Source organism: Terrapene carolina, unplaced genomic scaffold (assembly GCF_002925995.2).
Source record: "Terrapene carolina triunguis isolate 2854851 unplaced genomic scaffold, T_m_triunguis-2.0 Scaffold487, whole genome shotgun sequence".
Taxonomy (NCBI): domain Eukaryota; kingdom Metazoa; phylum Chordata; order Testudines; family Emydidae; genus Terrapene; species Terrapene triunguis.
The window spans coordinates 62,478-84,264 of record NW_020664838.1 but is presented as its reverse complement, the minus strand read 5'-3'; the positions used below and the strand labels follow the sequence as shown (position 1 = coordinate 84,264).

General features: G+C 46.1%; 3 protein-coding genes across 4 annotated transcripts; 2 read left to right on the top strand and 1 right to left on the bottom strand.

The window, feature by feature from the left end:
* The first annotated feature begins 262 nt into the window (after positions 1–262).
* Positions 263–1,213, top strand: LOC112125503 (olfactory receptor 5W2-like). Its single transcript, XM_024223907.1, has one exon. The coding sequence runs from the start codon at positions 266–268 to the stop codon at positions 1,211–1,213; it is 948 nt and encodes a 315-aa protein (XP_024079675.1). The 5' UTR covers positions 263–265.
* A 6,411-nt stretch (positions 1,214–7,624) lies between these two features.
* Positions 7,625–13,226, top strand: LOC112125501 (olfactory receptor 1019-like). Of its 2 annotated transcripts, none has more exons than XM_024223903.1 (2): positions 7,625–7,640; positions 12,283–13,226. In XM_024223903.1, exons 1-2 carry the CDS (start codon positions 7,625–7,627, stop codon positions 13,224–13,226), a joined length of 960 nt encoding a protein of 319 aa, XP_024079671.1. The 2 variants fall into 2 exon arrangements, with proteins under 2 accessions (XP_024079671.1, XP_024079672.1); XM_024223904.1 differs by lacking the exon at positions 7,625–7,640 and adding an exon at positions 11,544–11,559.
* Positions 13,227–19,759: 6,533 nt separating this feature from the next.
* LOC112125498 (olfactory receptor 5F1-like) lies at positions 19,760–20,734 on the bottom strand. The gene has a single exon (XM_024223900.1). The coding sequence runs from the start codon at positions 20,729–20,731 to the stop codon at positions 19,760–19,762; it is 972 nt and encodes a 323-aa protein (XP_024079668.1). The 5' UTR covers positions 20,732–20,734.
* Between the last annotated feature and the right edge of the window lie 1,053 nt (positions 20,735–21,787).

The window sequence follows — 21,787 nt, the reverse complement described above, 5'->3', positions numbered from 1 at the left end:
GTGAACAGGAGTGTATTGTATGTGGGGCATGATTAACCTGTGTGTCAGTGTATTTGCACAGTGTGTGCATTTTATCGAAAACCTGGAATGACCAGCTTTGAACATCGGGCTCTGTGGACTAAGCCCTTCCCTGAGCGGGTACTGATGTCCATTGAGAAACTGATCTCCATTTATCTTCACTTACTTCATTACAGAGAAGGGACAGGTTTTCCGCACCATCCACCTGCCCACATCTCTGTAGCTGCCTGATCGCTGTTCAGAGGAGATGGAAAAGGGAAATCACTCGGAGGTGACTGAGTTCATTCTCTCAGGACTGACAGATCGTCCGGAGCTGCAGGTCCCCCTATTTGGGGTGTTCCTACTGATTTATGGTATCACCCTGGTGGGGAATGGGGGGATGATCTTGTTAATCACGATTGACCCCCGACTCCACACCCCCATGTACTTTTTCCTCAGTAATTTGTCTTTCTGTGACCTCTGCTATTCCTCGATAATTTCCCCTAAGATGCTGCTGAATTTCTTAGCCGAGAGGAAAAGCATTTCTTACACTGCCTGTGCTGTGCAAATGTATCTCTCTGATGCTTTTATAGATGTTGGATGCCTCTTCCTGGCTGTGATGGCATATGACCGCTATGTGGCAATCTGTAACCCGCTGCTCTATACGGTCACCATGTCCAGGCAGCTTTGTAAAGTGCTGGTGGCTGGGGTGTATGCTGTGGGGTTGGTGGATTCAATGATAAACATGTTTTTTGCATTTCGGCTGTCATTCTGCAGCTCCAACATCATCAATCATTTCTTCTGTGACATCCCCCCACTCCTGGCGCTCTCCTGTTCTGACACCCGCATCAATGAAATTGTGATGTTTGCTTTCACGTCCTGCATTATTGTGAGCAGCCTTGTGATTGTCCTCTTCTCCTATGTCTATATCACCTCCACCATCCTGCAGATCCACTCCGCCGAGGGCCAGCGCAAAGCCTTCTCCACCTGCACTTTCCACTTGACCGCTGTGGCCCTGTATTTTGGCACCCTCCTCTTTGTGTATTTACGTCCCACCTCCAGCTATTCCATGGACACAGACAAAGTGGCCTCAGTGTTTTACACGCTGGTGATCCCCATGTTGAACCCCCTCATCTACAGTCTGAGGAACACGGAGGTGAAGGATGCCCTGAGGAAAGCAATGAATAAACTCCAGCCAATTCTTGAATCTGTTTAACTCAGTACTGGTTTAATGATGGGGAGTGGAAACAGGTGAATTGAATTCCCAGCCCATTACAAAATAATTTTGCAGACCCCGTGGGAATATTGTTCATTATTATATTGTTGTTATTATTAATTTGTTTGTATTGCAACGTCTGCAGGCCCCAGCTGAGATCAGTTGACAAAACAAGGGAAGCATCACAGGGCCATAAAGAGAGAATAATTCTATAGGCTGGTGGTTAGGGGCACCCACCTAGTGGGTGAGATGCTCAACTTCACATCTCTCTTCCAATGGTTATTGAATTAGTTATCCACAGTAGAACAACTTTGAAAGGAGAGACTCAGAGCAACCCAGACTGGAAGAGCACATCATTCAGGGGCTGGGATGCTTTCTGGAAATCCAGGAACAAATGTGACACATTTGGGCAAAGAGACCCTTATTGGGACTGGCACCTGATGTGCTGAAATTATCTCTGAGCCCATTTTCCCTGCCAGCCTGGACCTCCAGAACCCTGCCTTGTTGAGCCAGACACATTAGCCTGCTGCAACACAGACACAGGTCTGGGCCACACCCGCAAAACTGGAGATATAGACTGAAACCAGCTCAGCAGGATACCTGTCTCCATCACGCAGACACCCAGTTCCCAATGGGATCTAAACCCCAAATAAATCCCTTTTACTCTGTATAAAGTGTATACAGTGTAAAATGATAAATGTTCACCATCCATGTCACTGCAAGAGAGATATGCACAACTGTTTGCCCCCCAAGGTAACAATTACTTATACTAAGTTTATAAATAAACAAAAGTGATTTTATTAAGTATAAAAAGTAGGATTTAAGAGGTTTTAAGCAGTAACAGACAGAACAAAGTAAATCACAAAGCAAAATAAAACAAAACACGCAAGGCTAAGCTAAATGAACTCAGAAATGAGTTACAAATGTTAACTTCTCACCCCAGTTGTTACTTCAGGTAAAATCCTTCTCTCATCCGATGCCTTTTCTGACCTGGGTCCAGCCTGTTCTCACCCACCCAGGTGGTTACAGTCCTTTTGTTTCCAGGTGCTTGCAGGTATCTCTGTGGGATGGGGAGGCCATCTCTTAAGCCAGCTGAAGACACTAATTGTTTGCTTCTCCCACTTTATATAGAACTTCCATGAGGTGGAAAACCTTTGTTTGGAATTTCACACCCCTCTGGAAAAGTACAAGCTTCAAGATGGATTTCAGTATCAGGTGACATGGTTACATGTCACTGTAAGACCCCCGTCTCCATTCTTCCTGCTTTGTCCCACACTTAGACAGGAAGGCTTGCAGGTAAACAGAGCCATTCACAGTTCATTGATTTTGAAGCACCTTTAATATCCTCCACTTAATATGTCTGCATCAGTGATACAAGTTTATACCTTATTCTCCTAACTCCAGACATAGAAATAATCCATGTAAACAAATAGGATGAACACACTTATCATTAGAAAGGTTATAGTCTATTATGTTACATGGGGCATTTAGCATAAAGCATACTCCAGTAATGTCATATTCATAAACATTTTCATAAAGCATATGGAGTGCAATGTCACACATAGCTTTGCCCAGCACTGGACAGAAGGGGTAATTGAACCTGGATCTCCCACCTCACAGGTGAATACCCCAATTATTGGGCTAAAATTACAAAGGGAAAGCCCACCACTGTCTTCTATGGTGGCTGCGTTGCCACCGGCACCTAAATCCTCCCCCCGCACACACACATTGTTCTGGGACAAAGCTATTAGGATTATTTGTAACACATTTGTGAATAGTTTCAGGTCAATCCAAACGGTATTGTTTTTGACAATGAATTATTAGTCCAGAAGAAATTCACCCATTTATAGACACCTTTGTGTCCCAATGCTGGGAAATTACTTAAAGAGATATTTGGAGCAGTGACCAACAAATAAAGTGGAATACATTCAACTCAGTTTTGTATCATGTTAAAAAGACCTCATGGGTGAGACAGCGATCCAGACCAGCTCATGCTCTGGCCCTCTGTGTTCCATTTCCACAAGGAAAGACACAGCAACAACATTAATTGCATGTGCTGTGCACATCTGTTGTCCTAGGAGCAAAGATGCTCCAGGGAGCAAATCTCAAAGTCAAAGCCAAATTTAACCTCTGCCGCCAAAGGAAGCAGCTACAGAGATATTAAGGGTAACGTTGGTGTATTTAGGAAACAGAGTCGAATCTTTCCCTAAGTCTGATTTTAGGGTTCTGAGCAGGTACTGCTTCCGTCCTCAACTCATTGTAAGTGAAGGGAGGAAAAACAAAGAGGTGTCACCAAGTCATGGGCAAACAAGTCAGTTTCAGAGAATTTCGGCCTTTAATTGAAATGACAGTGAGCCATTCATGGGAAGGGAAGGAAGGAATTATCCTGAGAGGAGAAATTTCAACTTTTCTGAACATATTTACCTATCAAAAGAAGGAAAGAGCTTTACAAGGGAGGGAGAAGAGTGACTGGAAAAGGAGAGAAAAATAGGTTTAATAGGAAGGGGGGAAACTCTCCCATCGATTCAGGGAATGTCTATACTAAGGCCATTACATTGACTCAGCTATGGCGTGCAGCAGTGCCGTAGTGTAGATGCTTTCCACATTGATGGAAGGGTTTTTCCTTCGATGTAGTTAATCCATGTCTCCGAGAGGTAGTAGCTAGGTCAATGGAAGAATTACACTGAGAGTCAGTTCAAGCTAACTGCCTCGCACATGGTATGAAAAGTTTCCCTGCCCTGTGTGACAGAGCTCGGTTGATCTAATTTTAAAGCATAAACCAGGTCTCAGAGAAGCTACCAATGGAAAAGCCTAGTTGTGAAATCTAGTCCTATCTCCCTGCTAGGGCAGCAGAATCCCCTTCGGTTCTTTTTGTTCAGGCTAGTTGGAAATATTCCAGCGGTCCCAGCTTCCCAGTAGAGATTATTCTGCATTCTGATTGATCTCAGTGTCAGGCTGTGTGTGTGTGTGTGTGTGTGTTTGGTGTGCAGTGGGCACTGTGTGTGTGATGGGGGGTACAGTGGAGCTGAATGTCAAGTGTAGGCGGGTGTGTGTGTCCCTTGCCCTGCCCAGTGGTCAGGATGGCATCCCCCCCCCAGTGCAGGGCCCTTTGTGAGACCATAGAATCATAGGACTGGAGGGGACCTTGAGAGGTCATCTATTCCAGTCCTCTGCACTCATGGCAGGACTGAGCATTATCTAGACCATCCCTGACAGGTGTTTGTCTAACCTGCTCTGAGAAACCTCCATTGATGGAGATTCCACAACCTCCCTAGATAATTTATTTCAGTGCTTAGTCATCCTCACTGTTGGGATCAGGGCCGGCTCTAATGTTTTTGCCTCCCCAATCAAAAAAAAAAAAGAGCGCCGCCCCGCCCTAATACTCCCCCAAGCGCCGCTGAAACACGCCTCCCCTGAGCGCCGCGCCTCCGAAACACGCCTCCCCCGAGCGCCGCCGAAACAAAAACAACCCAGCCCCCCGAGTGCCGCCCGGCCGAAACAAAAACAAAACAAAAAAAAACCTCGAGTACTGCCCCGCCGAACCAAAAAAAATAAACAAACAAAAAAAAACCCTGAGCGACCTCCGTCACCCCAAGATTGGCCTGTAAGGTGTCGGACTAACCCCTGTGGTGCCTCCTGCTGGTCATCTCCGTGAATTAGCTCATTCCAGCATTGGAGCGCCCCCTGCAGGCCGGTGGTCCACCTGTCCTCCGGCTCCCATGTCCCTCCCGGACCCCGGTGCCCTTTTATCGGGGGTGCTGCCCCCTGGCAGTACACCCCTCAGTACTAGGGTCTCCCCTCCCCAGGGAACTCCCACCCATTATCCCTACCTCACGTCAGGATAAGGCCACTGCCAGTCTCCAGCTAGCCCCCACTCCCTGGGGCAGACTGCAGTATAGGCCACTCATCACAGGCAAGGTTGAGTTTGGACCTGCTGCCTTGGCCTAGCCCTGAGCTGCCCTCTGCAACCCCCAGTACCCCTTGGCCTTCTGCTAGGCCGCAGCCTGGAGCTCCCCAGCTCCTCTGCCTTTCCCCAGCCCTGCTCCACTTAGGTACCCTGTGTCTAGCTCCCTGCAGCCAGGCCCTTCTCCCTCTGAACACAGAGAGAGACTGTGTCTGAGCTCCTGGCTCCCTGCCTTTATAGGGCCCGCTGAGTCTGTTTGGGGCGTGGCCCCAGCTGCAGCCACTTCCCCCAATCAGCTCAGCCTTCAAGCTGCCTTCTCCCTGGGCTATCTCAGGCCTTTCCAGGCAGGAGCAGGTGTCCACCCTGCTACACCGCCCCTTACAATGTGCCGCCCCAAGCACGTGCTTGGTCGGCTGGTGCCTGGAGCCGGCCCTGGTTGAGATGCTTTTCCTAATGTCCAACCGAAACCGCCCTTGCTGTAATTGAAGCCCATTGCTTCCTCTCCTATTCCTAAACTCTGTTTCATGGATTAAAAAATATAGGAAATAAATAAAATTAGCAAAAGAATCAGGAGGGCGCTGGCATGCTTGGAGATATTTTGTAGCAGCATCTGCAGAGAACAATTACATTTTTCGCTTCAGCATCACATTGAAAGGGCCCTCAGTTATCAATTGTCTGGTCTTATTTAACACTTTATATTTTGATCTTCCACAAGCTGTAACTCCAGATACTTTGCAACATTAAATAATACAAGCCAGCAAAGGAGAGACATGAGAAATGACTGAAAGCAACGGTGGTAAGACTAAAGTCCCAGTGCAGAGGGACTGAGGGAAAGTTAAAAGGTATAAATAGAGTGGGATATATGGGACAATCCGCAGGAATGTAGGCATGATGAGCTCACTCCCGTAGCCCCGGTAGCAGCGATCCAACGCACAATGGTATGACTCCCATGGATAGTGGGGGTAGCACAACCGTTACCACAGTTCCAGTATCGGCCACTGATTTAAAGTGTCATACCCCAATGGACTCCTCCCTCCAGGGGTTCCCCTGGGGGAGGCAGGTCAGCATTGATATTGCTAACACTGTTGCAAGCATCACAGGGCATTTTAAAAAGGGTCAAAGGTATGTGAGTGTGGAATAAAAGATTCCTGTGCAGGTTGCAAGAGGCCAGAGGGGGAAGGAGGAAAAAAGCAAAAAACAGGTTAACTCGACACTCCAGCTCACTCAGTCAAGAAATAGGCACCAACTCCAGCCCAAGGCCGCAGCTCACAGCCGACGCTTGGCTGCCTGCCAAGAAAGATGCAGCTAAACAAATCTGCAGAGGCAGCCCATAACAAGCAAAATAAGCAAAGGCCTGCATGGAGGAAAACAAAACAAAAAAAAAGTCTAGCCGGTGTGTTTTGGGAAAGTTAAAAAAAACACACAAAAAGCCGGTTTAAATTAGTACAAAAAACACCAAAAGCAGAGGTCACGAAACAAACCACCCCCAAAGAAACCCTGGACTGAAAAACCCTCCCAAAATCCAAAGCAAGTCAGAGATCACAGCGGACCCTAAACAACCCATGCACGGGACAAAAACTCCCATCCACCCCACCCCCTCTTCTTACGTTACACCCCAGGCTTGGCCAGCCTCGGGTAGTGCGGGTATAAGTATGAAAGTGGATTAGAGCTTGGGGCACTAACACTTTCTTCCTTCCTCTGAGTGACGTAGGGAACCCCCAGCACTCTCCGCAGTTATTTTATTATTTTATTAATAAAGCTTTAAAATTTAAACACTTGGTGTGTTTCGTCATCTCCTCCCCAAACAATCCTGCTGCTTCAGCCTGATCACCTAACACCTCAGGCAAATTGGTAACATATATCTGTCACAGTTTTGGTGGAGAATTGCGAAGGGGGGGGCCCTGTGGAGCACACCAACTGTTTTGCCCTTGGTATTTCATGTTTGCTCTGTCCGGCACTGTTGGTATTACATGTTAAGAATTTTATAATTAAAGGTGTGCCCACTTTCAACCGTAGCAGGTCTAAAAACCAAAAAAAAAAAGGTTTAGCATTCCTTTCTCCACCCCGGTTCACGGGGGTAGGGTGCAGGTGGGTATACTCCCAGGTTGTAAAAATCCTGGGTAATGGGAGGAGGACTCAGGGAGTCTCGCTCCATGCATATAATCCTTGGTGCATATACCCTCAGCCATAGCATGCCTAAGTTAAAAAGAAAAACATAGGGTGTCTCGCTTTGCCTGGAAAGGGTTTTGGTGTATGGGCCCTCGGTAATATTGGACCGAGTAATACGAAGGGAGACTTAGCGTCTCTCCCTCCGGCCCACGGTGCCGGCATGGGCTACGTAAAATCTCAAGTAATTAAAAATCTTAAAAGTGGTACTCACGAATTGTGACAACATGTTCAGGAAACAGAAGGGTACAACTGCGGACTCGGGAGTCCCGCAGTCGTGGGCTATGGCATCAATGATGGATTCAAGGCTGGATGTACGGGCATTAGGGAGCACGGACACGATGGTCCAGCTGCTCAGTCAGCTGGTGTCACGGGAGGCAGGTGGACCTGATGCCCAAGCCACAGGGGAGGCAGCAAAGAGGGACAGGACCCTGCTGCCTGTTTCAAAGGGGGGTGAGGACCTCTCCCGGCTGAAGAGGGCTCTCACCAAGGTGGTATATAATCCCTGGGGTTCCGAAGCAAAGCTTCAGAAAAAAGTGCAGACTTGGCAAAATGTGTTACTCTCCTTGAGAGTACTATTACTAAAGAAAAAGGCAAATTGGGAGTGGGGGGAAGAGCAGGGTGCTGCTTTAAGACTCTTAAAGCAAAAGGCTTCACAGCTCCAGCACTGCATTTTCCCGATGAGTCACAGCCTTTTGTTATTCGATTGGCTGCCCACAATACAGCCTTGGCTGCTACACTGTTACAAAAGAATGAGGATGGAAGACTGGTTCCAGTAGCATATACATCCAGGAAGCTGCAAGGAGCTGAGATAAATTTTGATCCCTGTGAACGTGAACGCCTGGCTACCGTCTGGGCAGTGCAATCTATCGAGCCACTCACAGGAATAGCTCCAGTCACTATTCAAAGCACCCACACTCCACTAACATATATTTTGTCAGGAAAACTGATGGGGGGGGAAAGTCTCTAATACTCGAATGGCACAATGGACGCTGATTTTAATTAACAGAGGGGTAACCACGGAAACGGTGTCCAAACCAGGTAAGTTAACACATGCTTTAATTGAAAAAGGAAACCATCACGACTGTCTGGAGGTCACTCTGGAACAGAGAATTGCTCTAGTGGAGGCACCCCCACTAGAGGAATTGGATACTGTAGGACAAGAGAAGCATATCTGGTTCACTGATGGAAGTGCAATGGTAATAAATGGGAAACGGTGTGTAAAATATGCAGCAATCAATTTAGAGAAGGAGATGATTCAGGGCCATCTGGACCCTGAGTCAGCCCAACATGCTGAATTACATGCAATTGATCAGGTTCTGAAACAATATGAGGACTCCCCACGACCAGTGTATATTTACGCTGATAGTGATTTTTGCGTAAAGGGAATTCAGTTCTGGATGCAGGGCTGGAAAAGAAATGCGTGGAAGGCGGCGGATGGTAAAGATATGGCATACTTAGATGAGTGGAAATGGATTTACCAGTGGGTAACAGAGAATCCTAAGCAATTGAAAATCAGGCACGTGAAAGCCCACAACAAGGGAACAGGCAAGGAAGCCATTTGGAACAGTCGGGTGGATACAATAGCTGGACAACACACTATAGCGATTGTAACTAGAAGCCAAGCTAAAAGCGCCCCTCCTGATGCCCCTGAACTATTGGGTGCGGCTATAAATCACCGAATTCCAGGAAAAGTGGAAAGGCAAGAACTGATTAATGTAGCCCATCAGTTCATGCATGAGGGGGTAAAAGGAACCTTAAATAGGTTAAGACAAGTTGCAGAATGGAAAAACATGGAAGATGATGTTAGAACATGGGTAAGGAATTGCATTCGGTGTGCACAGGAAAGAGCAAGACTCCCTCACTGGCAACCCATGATACACCAACGGAGGCTTGGGCCCTGGCATAGGGTTCAGATTGATTTTATTGACAAGTTAGAAAGAAGTAAAGAAGGATTTCCAATACTTGTTAGTAATAATTAATTCCTTTTCAGGATGGGTGGAAGCATTTTCCACTAAAACTTATAGCATTCCGTGGGGGATAATTTCTGCTACCATAGTGAGGAAGAGAAGAGTTATCCCTGGGCCTGCCATGAATCTCCTTGGGGGAGGTGATGACCACAATGTCCTTGTGCATCTCCAGCCATGGATCAGTGCATGGGCCCATCCCTGTGGTGACCTCACCCTTTCATGTCAATCGGACACTACTGTCAGCCAGCACCACACCTTTGGTGTTATTGGGATAGTTTCTAAGTTGGTGGCTGTGACATACCAAGGTCCAAACTAGACTAATCAGCAGCTGTGTCACACCTGCCTGCAACCTGGCAATGCCTTGCTGAAGTGGCTTCCACCTGGGCCACTCACAAACAAGCGTCTAGCAGGCAAATCACACCCTGAGCATGTCTGTGTAACTGCAGCCTGGCCAGGAATAGCTGAGTTACACTCAGGCTCTCACCACCCTTGGTTATACTGCAGGGTGACCCCAACACACTCTCCAGTCTGCGATTTCCCTCCAGAAATGTAAGTCCTGTGCTGCCCAGTCCTCTCCTGGACAATACAAGTTACATTGTCCATTATTTCTTTAACAGCACTAATATGCATGCAACTTAGTTTCTCAGACACTTTTATTTAAACACAGTAGATTAGATACAACAATAAAACAAAGTGTATTGACTACAAAGATAGATTTTAAGTGAGTGCAAATAAGGAGGCATAGAAGTCAGACATGGTTACAAGAAAAATAAAGCTAGAATGCCACTTGTGCCTAAGTTAACAAATGATGTAAAATTTAAAGGAAAAGTTTCCTCACCACATGCTTTCAGCAGCCTTCCTGACCAAACTGCTTAGGTCAGGTCCCCTCCCCCAGTCCAATGGCTGCTTCCTTTATCCCTTCACATGCAGTGAATTGAGAGAGAGAGAGAGAGAGAGAGCTGTCTTGGGATGTCTGTCCCTTCTTTTTATAGTCCTATCCCCCCTTTGAGAAACATTTACACCTGGTTACCACAAGACAAAATGTCTATGTAGAAGGATGTTCCCTGCTGTTTTTTTCTCACCTTTTTGGGCTTCCTTTGTTTCCCTTCCTGCTTAAAGACTCTGGTTACTGTTTAGACACAAAATTAAGCAGAGCACACATCTCTTTGTTTAAGACAGACGATTTTACCAGCCTCAATTTGGAACATGTATTAAGAACATGATACAGTGCAATCTTATCACTTAACAAAATATTGTATTAATATTTGCAATGAGATCATGACTATTTCTAGTTGACTCATAGAGTTTTTAGCATCTTAAAGCTGAGCTCCTGTGTGCAGATAATATGCATGCAAGAGGGATAGTTTTGTGAACTGCAGAACTCCGTACCATGCTGTTGTCTCCTCCTGAGCTCCTCTGGTCATCATGTGGTCTCTATCAGGCAAAATGAGTGAATCTATCTTTCCTACTTTGGGGAGTAACCTAACAAGGGAAGGACATAGGATACCATGGTGATTGGCATGCTATAAATGGCTAGGTAATGTGGAATACTCTTACATGTGTTACAGGTTTTACATTCCACCTATTGGGGCCCGGACAATGAGGTGATTCTGAAACCAGGAATGACTGAGAAGATATCAGCTACAGCTGCAAACAATTAGTACGTTTCACCTGTATCTAACTTTCTGTTCCTTTGATTCCAAATTTCTTGCTAAGGCTGGTTGAAATTTTTTCTTGAGAAGGGTTTTTGATGGGAAATTGGAATTTCCATCTTTTCCCTGGAAATTACAAGATTCCATCAAGAGATCAAACTCCCCTCCTCCCCAAAGCATGGCTGTGGGACTCTGGTGATGTTCCAGGGCAGTTCAGCAAGAGGAGAAACCATAATGCATCATGAGGGATGTAGTCCAACCTCGGGCCTGGCCCATGGAAGAGATTGGTGGTGTGTGGTATCAGATGTACCCCCGTCGAAATAGCAAAAAGATTTTGGTCTCCACAAACAAACCCCCTTTGTGTATCAGCTCTACGCAGTACCCGGCTTGCACTGATAACAGTAGGATGAAATATACCCCTAACCTCATACTCTGTAATTCTGGTAGAAATTGCATCATGTAATAACACAGTAGGAAAGAGTGGGACTAATTAATCCCCAGGGCATGAATTACACCGAGGGTGGCTTTGTTTCACTGAATGCATTAATTAGGTGTTATGGCTCTTGGAGCTCAGGTATTCCCACTTGCTTCAGGGATCATGTCCCACAGATCAAACATCTCAGTATAAAATTTCCCGAATGCTCCAAACTGGCAGTTTCTGTCGATGGAGAAATGCCAACACATCTCTCTCTCTTCTCAGCAGGTACGTGCAATTGTCCTGAATTACAGTCACAAACACACGCAGACACCATGGTTATCAGCAGGTATTGAATTCAAGACCTCCAGCACTAGAAGCCTCAGCCCCAACTCCTACCTCTTCAGCTAAAGGAGCGACTTCCTGGGTTGGAAAAAATAGGCAATTACATAGTCACCAAAGCCAGTGATTTCCATTATGTCTCTGGGTTTTCATACAGGCTAAAGCAAATGCCAAAAAGCTTAATTAGCACAGTAAGGAAGTGTTACCCCAAACCCACATGCCAAGCCACAGAGCTCACCCTGCCCAAAGAGGGTAGAAAGATTGACACTCCTTTACTCTCACCCCTTCTTTAGCTAAGGAATAATCTCTTCAGACTGATTCTCTCACAGCAGAGTCACAAGTCACTGTTTTCTGTTTGGATTAGTGAACAGGAGCATTTCTGTGTGGGGCATGATTAACCTGCATGTCATTGTATTTACGCAGTGTGTATTTTATCGAACAACTGGAATGACCAGCTGTGAACATCTGGCTCTGTGGACGAAGCCCTTCCCTGAGCGGGTACTGATGTCCATTCAGAAACTGATCTCTGTTTATTTTCACTCACTTCATTACAGGGAAGGGATGGGTTGCCCAAGCCATCCACGTATTCACATCTCTGTAGCTGTCTGAGCTCTGTTCAGAGGAAATGGAAAAGGGAAATCACTCAGAGGCGACTGAGTTCATTCTCTCAGGACTGACAGATCGTCCGGAGCTGCAGGTCCCCCTGTTTGGGTTGTTCCTAGTGATTTATGGAATCACCCTGGTGGGGAATGGTGGGATGATCTTGTTAATCACAATTGATACCCGACTCCACAACCCCATGTATTTTTTCCTCAGTAATTTGTCTTTCTGTGACCTCTGCTTTTCCTTGATAATTTCCCCTAAGTTGCTGCTGAATTTCTTAGCCGAGACGAAAAGCATTTCTTACACTGCCTGTGCTGTGCAAATGTATCTCTCTATCGTTTTTACAGATGTTGAGTGCCTCTTGCTGGCTGTGATGGCATATGACCGTTATGTGGCCATCTGTAACCCACTGCTCTATAGGGTCACCATGTCCAGGCAGCTTTGTAAAGTGCTGGTGGCTGGGGTGTACGCTGCGGGGGTGGTGGATTCAATGATACACACGTGTTTTACATTTCAGCTGTCATTCTGCAGCTCCAACATCATCAATCATTTCTTCTGTGAGATCCCCGCACTGTTGGCGCTCTCCTGCTCTGACACCCGCATCAATGAGATTGTGATGTTTGCTTTCACCTGCTACATTATAGTGACCAGCCTTGTGATTGTCCTCCTCTCCTATGTCTATATCACCTCCACCATTCTGCAGATCCGCTCCCCCAATGGCCGGCACAGAGCCTTCTCCACCTGCACTTTCCACTTGACCTCTGTAGTCCTGTTTTTTGGCACCCTCCTCTTCATGTATTTACGTCCCACCTCCAGCTATTCCATGGACACGGACAAAGTGGCCTCAGTGTTTTACACGCTGGTGATCCCCATGTTGAACCCCCTCATCTACAGCCTGAGGAACACGGAGGTGAAGGACTCCCTGAGGAAAGCAATGAATAAACTCCTAACCAATTCTTGAATCTGTATAACTTAGTACTGGTTTTTTTGATGAGGAGTGGAAACAGGTGAATTCAACTCCCAGGCCATTGCAATGTAATTTCCCAGAGCCCATGGCAGTATTGTTTATTATTCTATTGTTATTATTATTAATTTGTTTGTATTCCAACAAGGTCTGCAGGCTCCAAATGAGATCAGTGGGCAAAACATGGGGAAGAATCACAGGTCCAGAAAGAGAGAATGATTATGTAGGCTGGTGGCTAGGCGCACCAACCTAGAGGGTGAGATGCTGAACTTCATGTCTCTGTTCCGAGGGTTCTTTAATTAGTTATCCACAGTAGAACAACTTTGAAAGGAGAGACTCAGAGCAACCCAGACTGGAAGAGCACATCACTCAGGGGCTAGCATACTTTCTGGAAATGCAGGAAACCCAAGTGCGTTGGGTCTGTCACCTGATGTGCTGAAATTACCTCTGAGCCCATTTTCCCTGCTAGCCTGGGTCTCCAGAACCCTGCCTTTTTGAGCCAGACATGCTAGCCTGCTGCAACACAGACCCAGGATCTGGGCCACGCCACGCAAAGCTGCAGATCTAGACTGAAACCAGCTCAGCAGGATACCGGTCTCCACCATGCAGACACCCAGCTCCCAATGGGATCTAAACCCCAAATAAATCCGTTTTACTCTGTATAAACCTTATACTAGGGAAAATGATAAATGTTCACCCTCTACATCACTGATAGAGAGAGATGCACAGCTGTTTGCCCCCCCAGGGAACAATTGTTTTCACTCAGTTTCTAAATAAACAAAAGTGATTTTATTAAGTATTAAAAGTGGTATTTAAGTGGTTTTAAGTAATAGAACAGAACAGAACAGACAGTAGCTAGGTAAGTGGAAAAATTACACTGAGGGTAAATACAACCTAACTGCCTCAAACATGCTATGAAAAGTTTCTCAGCCCTGTGCGACAGAGCTCAGTTGATCTAACATTTAAGCATTAACCAGGCCTCAGAGAAGCTGCCGATGGAAAAGAGCAGTTGGGAAATCCAGTCCTGTCTCCCTGCCAGGGCAGCAGAATCCCCTCCGGTTCTTTTTGTTCAGGCTAGTTGGAAATATTCCAGCTGTCCCAGCTTCCCAGTAGAGATTATTCTGCATTCTGATTGAGCTCAGTGTCAAGCTGTGTGTGCGCGTAGTGGGCACTCTCTGTGTGTGTGTATGTGTTTGGTGTGAAGTGGGCACTGTGTGTGTGTGCAGTGAGCACTGTGTGTGTGTGTGATGGGGGGGGTATAGTAGAGCTGAATGTCAAGCGTAGGCAAGTGTGTGTGTCCCTTGCCCTGCCTAGTGTTCAGGATGGCATCCCACACCGGTGTAGGGCCCTTTGTGAGATCATAGAATCGTAGGACAGGAGGGGACCTTGAGAGGTCATTTATTCCATTCCCCTGCACTCATGGCAGGACGGAGTATTAGCTAGACCATCCCTGACAAGTGTTTGTCTAACCTGCTCTTAGAAACCTCCAATGGTGGAGATTCCACAACCTCCCCAGGCAATTTATTCCAGTGCCTAACCACCCTGACATGGAGTTTTTCCTAATGTCCAACCTAAACCTCCCTTGCTGTAATTGAAGCCCATTGCTTCTTCTCCTGTTTCATGGACTATAAGATATAGGAGATAAATAAAATTAGCAAAAGAATCAGGAGGGCACTGGCATGCTTGGGGATATTTTGTAGCAGCATCTTCAGAGAACAATTACATTTTTCGCTTCAGCATCACATTGAAAGGGTCCTCAGTTATCAACTGTCTGGTCTTATTTAACACTTTATATATTCTGATCTTCCACAAGCTGTAACTCCAGATACTTTGCAACATTAAATAATACAAGCCAGTAAAGGAGAGACATGAGAAATGACTGAAAGCAATGGTGGTAAGACTGAAGTCCCAATGCAGAGGGACTGAAAGAAAGTTAAAAGGCATAAATACAATGGGAAAGGGTTCCATTTAAGAGCAGACTTGACGAAAAGGGGAGAACTGAGTGGTTCGGGGATACTTTTTGTTGGGCCAGATTTCTCACTGCCCATACAACTACACTACCCCAACACAAGTACACGGGCCTATTGTCAGAAGAACATCGGTCCTTTGTTTTTGATACTTAATCTATCAACAAGTATAAAACCTGAAATACACAAATAAAGGGGCAAAGGTTTTCAACCTACCTCTTTCCTTTTCACAAGCCACCCTCCCCCCGCCCCCGCCATCCCACTACAACCCAAACAGAAGTTCCTCCTTAGCTCAGGAGACAGCCCAATGAATTGCTGAATTGTTCATTTCTCCTTAAACCGTTGACTAAGACAGTGGTTGCCAAATTTTTGTATCAAAGAGGATGGGCAGCTCGAAAAGGCCTGTTGATGAATGAAGGAAACCCCTAAATGTCCCTTTAATCAGGCCTTGCCAACACCCAAAATCAAGCAGCTAATAAAGGGATGTTATGTGGGCCAAGTTGTGGGGATTGAAGAAACAAATGTACCATTGACACAACGGATGTTTGAGACAGAGGAACCAGGCCCCTTAAACATCAGGCTTTTTGTACACGAGAAGACAACCTGGAGTCCAGTGCTTCTTTAAAGGGTGTGTGGCTATGGGCAATCTGGTGCCTTAGATGGTGTAGGTCAGGGGTTCTCAACCTTTTTCTTTCTGAGCCCTCTTCCCCCAACATGATCCCTGGCCCACCTGTGCCACAACAACTGTTTTTCTGCATATAAAAGCCATAGCTGGCGTTAGTGGGTAGCAAGGCCCCACACCACAAGGGGACCTGTGAACCTAAGTTGCTCAGGCTTCAGCTTCAGCCCTGGGTGGAGGGCTTTGGGGTACTGGGCTTCAGCTCCATGTGGTGGGGGTTTCAGCTTTCTGCCCTGTGCCCCAGCAAGTCTAATGATCCCCTGAAACCTGTTTGCGGCACCCCCAGGGCGTCCTGGATGCCTGATTGAGAACCATGGCATTATCGCTGTGATGGCTGTGCTCAGATAGGCTTTGCACAATGGGCAGAATAACTGTGTGTTGATCTGATCATGTGACACAGGCCCTCTGACGGAGCGGACCACATAAAACTCATTCTTCACACTGCCGTCTTCGACTGACATGTTATTTACAACACACCCACACCCCCTTTTTATTTTATTTTGACCCTCACGGTTTTGTTCCCTCTGCACACTCTAGCTTTCAGGGTCTTTTTACAAACGGTTCTTTTTTCTAAACAGGGTTTTGAAATTTGCTGAAGGAAGAAGATGGTAAATATTTCCCAAACGGTCTGATTGTTTCATCTCACCCTCTGTCTTTGTCACTTTGTCCACCTACTCTGCCACTTGAGCTATTCTGAGTCCCCCTCCTTTGCTGCCTACTGCCTGTGTCCACCAAAGACTCTAGGGGTGGGAGGCTGAGGAGAATACATGGAATGTTGGTTCCACCCACTGAAATGGTTGTTAAAAAAAAAAGAAGATCTGTGACCTACAGCTGAAAACAACCGTTTCCCATTTCAAGACCCCATAATCTGTCTGGGCTCACAGACCTTGAGCCGGATTAGAGAATCCTGCTTTTCAAGGTCTGTCCTGCTTTGAAATCACCTCCTCCCTGGATTGGAACTGGTGATGCAAAGGGGAAAGACACCATGTCTCAGCCTCAAAACCTTGAGCCATTCCCTTTCTCCAAAACTGTCTTCCTTAAGAACCTTACTCTTTATTCCCCCACCCCCATTGCTCAGCAATTAGCTCACTGCTTCAATTCTGCGGAGCAGACCACAACACATCAGAGGGAGGAGAGAGACTTTTTTTTAACTTGATGTCACTCTAAAGGGGATACTGAGCTATGGGGCAATGTAAGTGATTTGTCCAGTTTGTGGCAGAGCAGAAGCATGAACCCAGCTCAGCTGAGTCCGAGTCCAGCAGACCATCTGCCCTCCATGGATCAAGGAGAGATGGATTAAATGATTCCTTTCCAACCCAAAAGAATCTGCGATCCCGTGACCCTAAATCTTTAAATAAATACACATCGGGTCAAATTTAATACCCAAACCAAAAAACCACATACATGTCCCATTATCCCTTACATCTGTTATGTACCCATGTCTGTTGCTATAGGACATTATATCTCATTCGCTTAGCCAGTCTCCTTCTTGTTCTGCACGTCCTCACTGGTGTCGTTTTACCAGGTTAATCAAGAGCTGCACTGAGCAAGGACCTCAGGACAGAGATGACAATGAAAATGTAGGAGATGAGGATAACAAGGACGGAGATGATTTCCGCGGAGCTGCCATAGATATTGAGCAGGAGTTCATTGAGGGAGGTGTTGGAGCACACGAACGTGAGGAGCAGAGGTGGGTCTTCCCACCCCCTTTCCTCCCTGTGACTGGAGGGGTGTTAACAGGCCACTTGCACCTTGAATGGTCTCTTGAAACATGTGTTAACTACTTACACTAAACAATCTGTTCCACCTTGTATTTACCTGTGATATTCTGAGTTAGTTTCCCAGACCTGAAGCAGAGCTCTGTGTCAGCTCAAAAGCTTGTCTCTGTCACCAACAGAAGTTGGTCCAAGAAAAGCTATTACCTCCTCCACCTTGTCTCTGTACAGTTCTGGTCAGTTATTGTACCAGCATCCCTTTGCTCTCAATGGCTAAGGTCATGTCCACACTAGAGCGCTTACAGCACAGAGGTATTAATGCAGCTGCGCTGCTGTATGATCGCTCATGTAGCCGCTCTGTGCTGGTGCAAGAGAGCTCTCCTGTTGGCCTAATAAAACCACCCCCATAAGTGGTGGTAGCTATATTGGCGGGAGAGCTTCTGCCATCAACATAGAATCAGAGAATATCAGGGTTGGAAGAGACCTCAGGAGGTCATCTAGTCCAACCCCCTGCTCAAAGCAGGACCATCACCAACTAAATCATCCCAGCCAGGGCTTTGTCAAGCCTGACCTTAAAAACGTCTAAGGAAGGAGATTCCACCACCTCCCTAGGGAACCCATTCCACTGCTTCACCACCCTCCTAGTGAAATAGTGTTTCCTAATATCCAACCTAGTTCTCCCCCACTGCAACTTGAGACCATTACTCCTTGTTCTGTCATCTGCCACCACTGAGAACAGCCGAGCTCCATCCTCTTAGAAACTCCCCTTCAGGTAGTTGAAGGCTGCTATCAAATCCCACCTCGCTCTTCTCTTCTGCATGCTAAATAACCACAGTTCCCTCAGCCTCTCCTCGTAAGTCATGTGCCCGAGCCCCTAATAATTTTTGTTGCCCTCCGCTGGACTCTCTCCAATTTGTCCACATCCCTTCTGAAGTGGGGGGACTAAAACTAGATGCAATACTCCAGATGTGGCCTCACCAGTGCCGAATAGAGGGGAATAATCACTTCCCTCAATCTGCTGGCAATGCTCCTACTAATGCTGTACACACCGGCGCTTCTGATGGTGTAACTTATGTCACTCAGGGAGGTGTTTTTCTCACACCCCTGAGCGACATAAGTTATATGGACAAAAGTGGTAGTTTAGACCTGGCCTAAGATGATTACATTCTAGCACTGTCTAATATAATAGACACCTGTAATAGATGAGGGTGTAAGTGGCGGATATAATTAATTTTCATGGTCTCACTAGAACTAGCCTCTTTGTATTTGGGTCATGTATTCGTTATGGGTCTCTGAATAGAGGCAAAGTTCTCTGATTTGAACTTTCATCCATGACCTTTCCATCAACAAGTGGCTCTCTCCTGAGGTTCAAAGGAGGCACTCATAGTAGTTATAGCCTGGGTTTAATGTAGCAATAACAATGCAACACTATAATAGCAATATATGTTTGCGGAAAGAGAGGTCAGGGACTGCTGATCGCAGAGTTTGTTGTGTGGTTGTTACATGAATGGTATACGTAGCTGTACATTGTGTTCCTTTTTTAAATTAAATTAATTTACTCTATGCCATCCTGCCGCATGGCTTGGCTGATACCAGAATGTAAAGTACAAATGTTTCTTCTCTCACACTTACAAAATGATCGTTCTGTGACATATACTTCTGAAACTGTCAAGTATCAAAGGGGTAGCCGTGTTAGTCTAGATCTGTAAAAGCAGCAAAGAGTCCTGTGGCACCTTATAGACTAACAGATGTATAGGAACATGAGCTTTCGTGGGTGAATACCCACTTCTTCAGATGCAACATGGCATCCGAAGAAGTGGGTATTCACCCACAAAAGCTCATGCTCCTATACATCTGTTAGACTATAAGGTGCCACAGGACTCTTTGATGCTTTTACTTCTGAAACTATCTGTCTGCTTCTCTGTCTACCAATCTACAGTCTTATACAAGGCACATCACTGTAGAATTGGAGAGCCTTACAGACTGTTAACGTGAGCAGATATGGGTCTCTAAAACGATTTTAAGGTCAGTGGTTTCATGACTAGCTTTAAGTGAGCATTTCTAGGAGATGTGGTTATTATTTACAACACCTATGGAAAGAGCACTTGAGACAGCAGACATCTCAGCCACATTCCCCGAAACAATAAAGAGAGGACATGAATAGGTTTGTTATTGGTTATTAAAATGACAAGAAAACACATTCATCTTGAAACCACTTCCCCTCCCCAGTGATCTCCCCAGAGCGTCCTTCACCTCCTTGTTCCTCAGGCTGTAGATCAGGGGGTTCAGCATGGGGATCACCACCGTATAGAACACAGAGGCCACCTGGTCTTGGCCCAGTGAGTAGCTGGAGTTGGGGCGTAAGTATGTAAAGATCAGAGACCCGTAAAACATGGTGACGGCCGTCAGGTGGGAGGCACAGGTGTTGAAGGCTTTGTGCCTGCCCTCGGCAGAATGGATTTTCAGGATGGCAGCCAAGATGTACAGGTAAGAGAAGAGGATTATCAGGAGGGAGCTGATACAGGTGAAACCAGCTAAAATAGAAATGGTATTTTCAGTGATGGAGCTATCAGAGGATGATAGGGCTAGCAGTGGAGGGGTGTCACAGAAAAAATGGCTGATGATATTGGAACCACAGTATGGTAACCTGGTAATAACACACACAGTAATCATGGCATTTGTGAAGCCAGTGATATAGGAGCCAGCCACCAACGTGACACAGACTTTATGGGACATAACTGATGAGTAGAGCAGGGGTTTACAGATGGCCACATAGCGGTCATACGCCATTGCAGCCAGGAGGAAGCACTCTGTACACACCCAAGCAACAAAAAAATACATTTGAGAAAAACACCCAGAGTAGGAAATGGCTTTGCTCTCTGCTAAGAAGTTCGCCAGCATCTTTGGGGTGACAACAGATGAATAGCAGATATCGACAACAGACAAGTTGCACAGGAAGAAGTACATGGGGGTGTGCAGTCGAGAACTGATTCTGATCAAAATGATCATCCCGAGATTCCCCACCAGGGTGAGAACATAGATCACCAGGAACAACACAAAGAAGATGACCTGCTGCTTTGGATCATCTGTGAATCCCATGAGAATGAACTGGGTTGCTACGGTACAATTTTTCTCTTCCATGATTCCCACTTCTGATACCTGCCGAAAAGATGAATCAAGAGAAGATGAACTAGTTCATGCTCAGTCATCATTCTGTGTACAAAGCATGCAAATGCATACATATTTTTGCATGCCTACTGCTTTGAGATTTGGGTCCCAGTGATATATATTCACAAACATTCAACCCTCTAATGTATAAAGAAGGCACCAAACTCTTCTCTGGGGTTTGCTTAACATGGCTTCTGTAGTGATAGGCAGTTAACAAAACAACCGAGTGCTTAATTCAGTCTTACGCATCCGATAATTTGGATGCTTTCCAAAATGTATCCCCCTGTATTTGGTATACTATGTAAATGGGTGACTGGGCGGATGTATTGGATGGTAGGTGAGTAAGTGCGTGGCTGCATGAATAAAGAGATGTAAATGAATAGGTGGTTGGTGGGGTGAATTGGTTTGTAGCTGGATGGGAGTGTCCATTGTGATGGACAATCTGATGTGTTAGCAAACTGGTGGACTGATAGATGGGTGAACATATTGTTGGAGTAAGAAGGAGCTGCGGGGTAGATAGTTGTGTAGGGAGTTGAGAAGGTAGATGGGTGAGTCAGTGGGCAGTCAAATGGATGAGTCATTGAGTAAGTAGACATGTGCTATTGGATTAGCGAGAAGGTGGCTGGGAGAATGCACTGGAAGGCAGGCAGTGTTGTTATAGCCGTGTTGATCTCAGGATATTACAGAGACAAGGTGGGTGAGGTAGTATCTTTTATTGGACCAGCTTCTGTTGGTGAAAGAAACAAGCCTTTGAGCTACACAGGGCTACACAAAGACCTGACTGTTGGTCCAGTAAAAGATATTACCAGGTAATCTCTCTGTAAAGCAGACAGACAGATGTGTGAAAGAGTTTGAGGATGGGTGGCTTGAGTGAGTGGTACTGTAGGTGTTCAGTAAGTTGAAAAAGTCCTTGGGTCTATTTCAGAGTGGAAAATGTTCTGTATGACAAATATCACCCACCAGAACTGGAACCCATTGCAGAAGCGAAGGAGTGGAAGCTCAGAGATTGAGCTCTTACCCTAGCAAGTC

Excerpts from the sequence above, each read along its gene's own strand:
- LOC112125503 (XM_024223907.1), top strand. The coding sequence starts at position 266 with ATGGAAAAGGGAAATCACTCGGAGGTGACTGAGTTCATTCTCTCAGGA.
- LOC112125498 (XM_024223900.1), bottom strand. The coding sequence starts at position 20,731 with ATGGAAGAGAAAAATTGTACCGTAGCAACCCAGTTCATTCTCATGGGA.